Source organism: the organism of the source record quoted next, unplaced genomic scaffold (assembly GCF_019419815.1).
Source record: "Pyrus x bretschneideri cultivar Hongxiangsu unplaced genomic scaffold, Pyrus_bretschneideri_v1 Contig25, whole genome shotgun sequence".
Lineage (NCBI taxonomy): Eukaryota > Viridiplantae > Streptophyta > Magnoliopsida > Rosales > Rosaceae > Pyrus > Pyrus x bretschneideri.
The window spans coordinates 4,000,412-4,003,184 of NW_025999557.1; the positions used below are offsets into that span (position 1 = coordinate 4,000,412).

General features: G+C 38.4%; 1 protein-coding gene across 1 annotated transcript; it reads left to right on the top strand.

Annotated features, from left to right (window-relative positions):
- Positions 1–726: 726 nt before the first annotated feature.
- LOC103960152 (transcription repressor OFP12) lies at positions 727–1,823 on the top strand. The gene has a single exon (XM_009372567.3). The coding sequence runs from the start codon at positions 778–780 to the stop codon at positions 1,516–1,518; it is 741 nt and encodes a 246-aa protein (XP_009370842.3). The 5' UTR covers positions 727–777; the 3' UTR covers positions 1,519–1,823.
- The last annotated feature ends 950 nt before the right edge of the window (positions 1,824–2,773 follow it).

Genomic DNA, 2,773 nt, shown 5'->3' on the forward strand with positions numbered 1-2,773 from the left:
TTACTTATAGACGAAATGATTGATGTTTCATCTGTCTATATTAACAAGTAGACATATTATAACGTGAAATGTTACATGATAATATCATGGTCCCGCAAAATATTTACTCCATTTTCAATGCAAGAAAAACACCGAACTACTAAAATGTACTTAACAAAGGGAATGGGAAAGTATGATTATTATCTAAGGTTTTACATTTAACTCTCTAAGAAATTACTGAACATTCGTACTCTTGACCGTTTTAACAGATGATTCGAGTTTAATATGAATCTAAAGGTTAGACACATATTAAACGTGGCATAAGTTATAAAAATTTGTGTTCCGAGTTACAATTGAGTTCACTTTAAAAGAAGTTTTTAATGTACTCGGAACACAACACGTAATTTACTAACATATTGCGCATACATGAAAAAATATCCCACGTTTACAGTCTCCTTAAGGCTGTCCAGTCGTCGTTTTCAAACCAAACTACAAGAAATTTTTAGTTGTAACGAGAACACGAGTGGTATATCACGTGTTTTTATGCAAATGGTGAAAATTTTTATTTTTTAAATTATTAACTTTTTAACACACATATCCTACTATTTATATAATGATATATGATGTAACATCGTATATAACGATCTCACTAAAAAATCTCTCTCAAACTACAAATTACAACGCCACCAAGACATTCTATATAGAAATACTGACTTCGCACATTGCTCACACACACGTTCCCTCTCTCTCCCCCTCTCTCTCTGTGTGCAGTCGCTGCTTCTAATTTGTGAGAAAAAAATGGCGAACACATTGGGAAGAAACCTAAATCTCTGCTTCACAAAGATCCGACGGTCACCAATGGGTACAACCCTAGATGACGACGCTCACAGCCGTCCATTACCAACCGCCACCGCATCCACATCCACAGCCACGTCACCAACGTCCATGATTAAAAACTTTAACTCCCTCTACGACGACCAGTCCACGTTGTTCGACTCCACCAACACCACCTCAAAATCCCTCAGCTCCTCCCTCCTCTCCACCTCCGACGACTACTCGGACACAGACACCCCCACCCCCAACTTTGCCACCGCCTTCGCCTCCCGACGCTTCTTCTTCTCCTCTCCCGGCCGATCCAACTCCATCGTTGACCAATCGTCATTCGCCGCCACGTCATCCTCGTCCAAAACATCAGCCTCCGAGCCCGAAGATCGCACGCTCTTCATCAACCACAGCGTGGCGATCCCCACATTCTCCCCGGATCCCTACCGCGACTTCCGTCGGTCCATGCAGGAGATGGTGGAGGCGCGTGAGAGAACGCCAGACTCGGAGGACGTGAAGAAGAAATCCAACTGGGAGTTTTTGCATGAGCTCCTCCTGTGCTATCTTGCACTGAACCCTAAGAGCACCCACAAGTTTATTATCGGCGCTTTCGCTGATCTTCTTGTCAGCCTCATGCCGTCTCCCGCCGGAGGCTCCCGCATTGAATTAGAACCGGAGTTCACGGCTGGCGTTTGTGAGATTTCACGGTGCATCTAGTTAGTAATCAAACGTTTATAATATTGACGTCAATATTTGTCAATATTAAGTAGTGGAAATTAAAAAATATCTGAATTTGTTGATATGTATGTATGTATGTATAATATTTAATTAAGTCGATCGGTCCATCTTTTTGTTTTTGTTTTCAATCACATCGACAAATCTTATGGTATCTTGTCTCTCATCTTCTTCTCTAGTATCTGGGCCTTGTCCTTGTTTCGTGGCTTAGCTGTTTTTCAGCTCTATATACATGACTAGTTGTAAAATTTTAATCAAAAATAGAACTGAAGCTGTGTAGTGGTGGATGAATGAAATATTATATGGAGTAAGTAAGAATTCAATACGTATAGCAAAATCTTTTTTTTCTTTTTTTTTTTTCTTTTTTTTTGTGTTTTTGACAGAAATAGCATGCAAATTGCCATTTCTTCGAGTTTTGATAGACTTGAAGTCATTGACAAATATATATTGCATACCTATTAAAGTCTTATTTACGAGGTAACTAATATGTTTCAAGACTGCTTCTGTATGAATCCTTAACAAAGGAACACGTTTATTTTGAGCACACTACCAAATTAATTGATATTATTGCATCTTATTAATATATTTGTCTAAGAATGGGGATGTTTTGTTAGTTCTCTGTGATTACCATTTTATTCATTTGCATTTTTGAACAGTCTTTTTACTTGTTCTTCTTTTTCTTTGTAATCACAACCAATAAACAAATTAGAGATAAACAATATTAAGACTAGACTGTAAACTAAAATTTTCTACCAATTCAAATTATAAAGTAGTACAAAAATAATAATAATAGGAGATGAAAGGTGCTGCGCGCAAAAGATCCCCTATGCTATTCCCAAATCCACGCATGCCTTGCTGCCCAACAGTCTAGGCTCCTCTCCCAAAGCATTTTATCAAAGCACATAGAAGGCATACAAGGAGGGAAACTTCAAGCATCAAAGGGGTTGGAGCCTAGTTATCTAGGGAGATTCACCAGAGTATGTAAGGGTCACCTGACCTCTTTGCTTCTAAGTTAGTCCGCCTCTATAGCTGTGACTCTAATTACAATAAACTATATATCAATAATTTACTGTCCTTTATTTACAATAACTGGCTCAGTGGAAAAGTGCGAACAACTTTCTAAAGAAAAAATAGAAGGTCTTGGGTTTGATACTTTGTAAGTTGTTAATGTGTTTGATCATAGCTACGGATAAGGTGCAATTTCCAATTACCCTCTTCCACCCCTGAAAAAGGATAG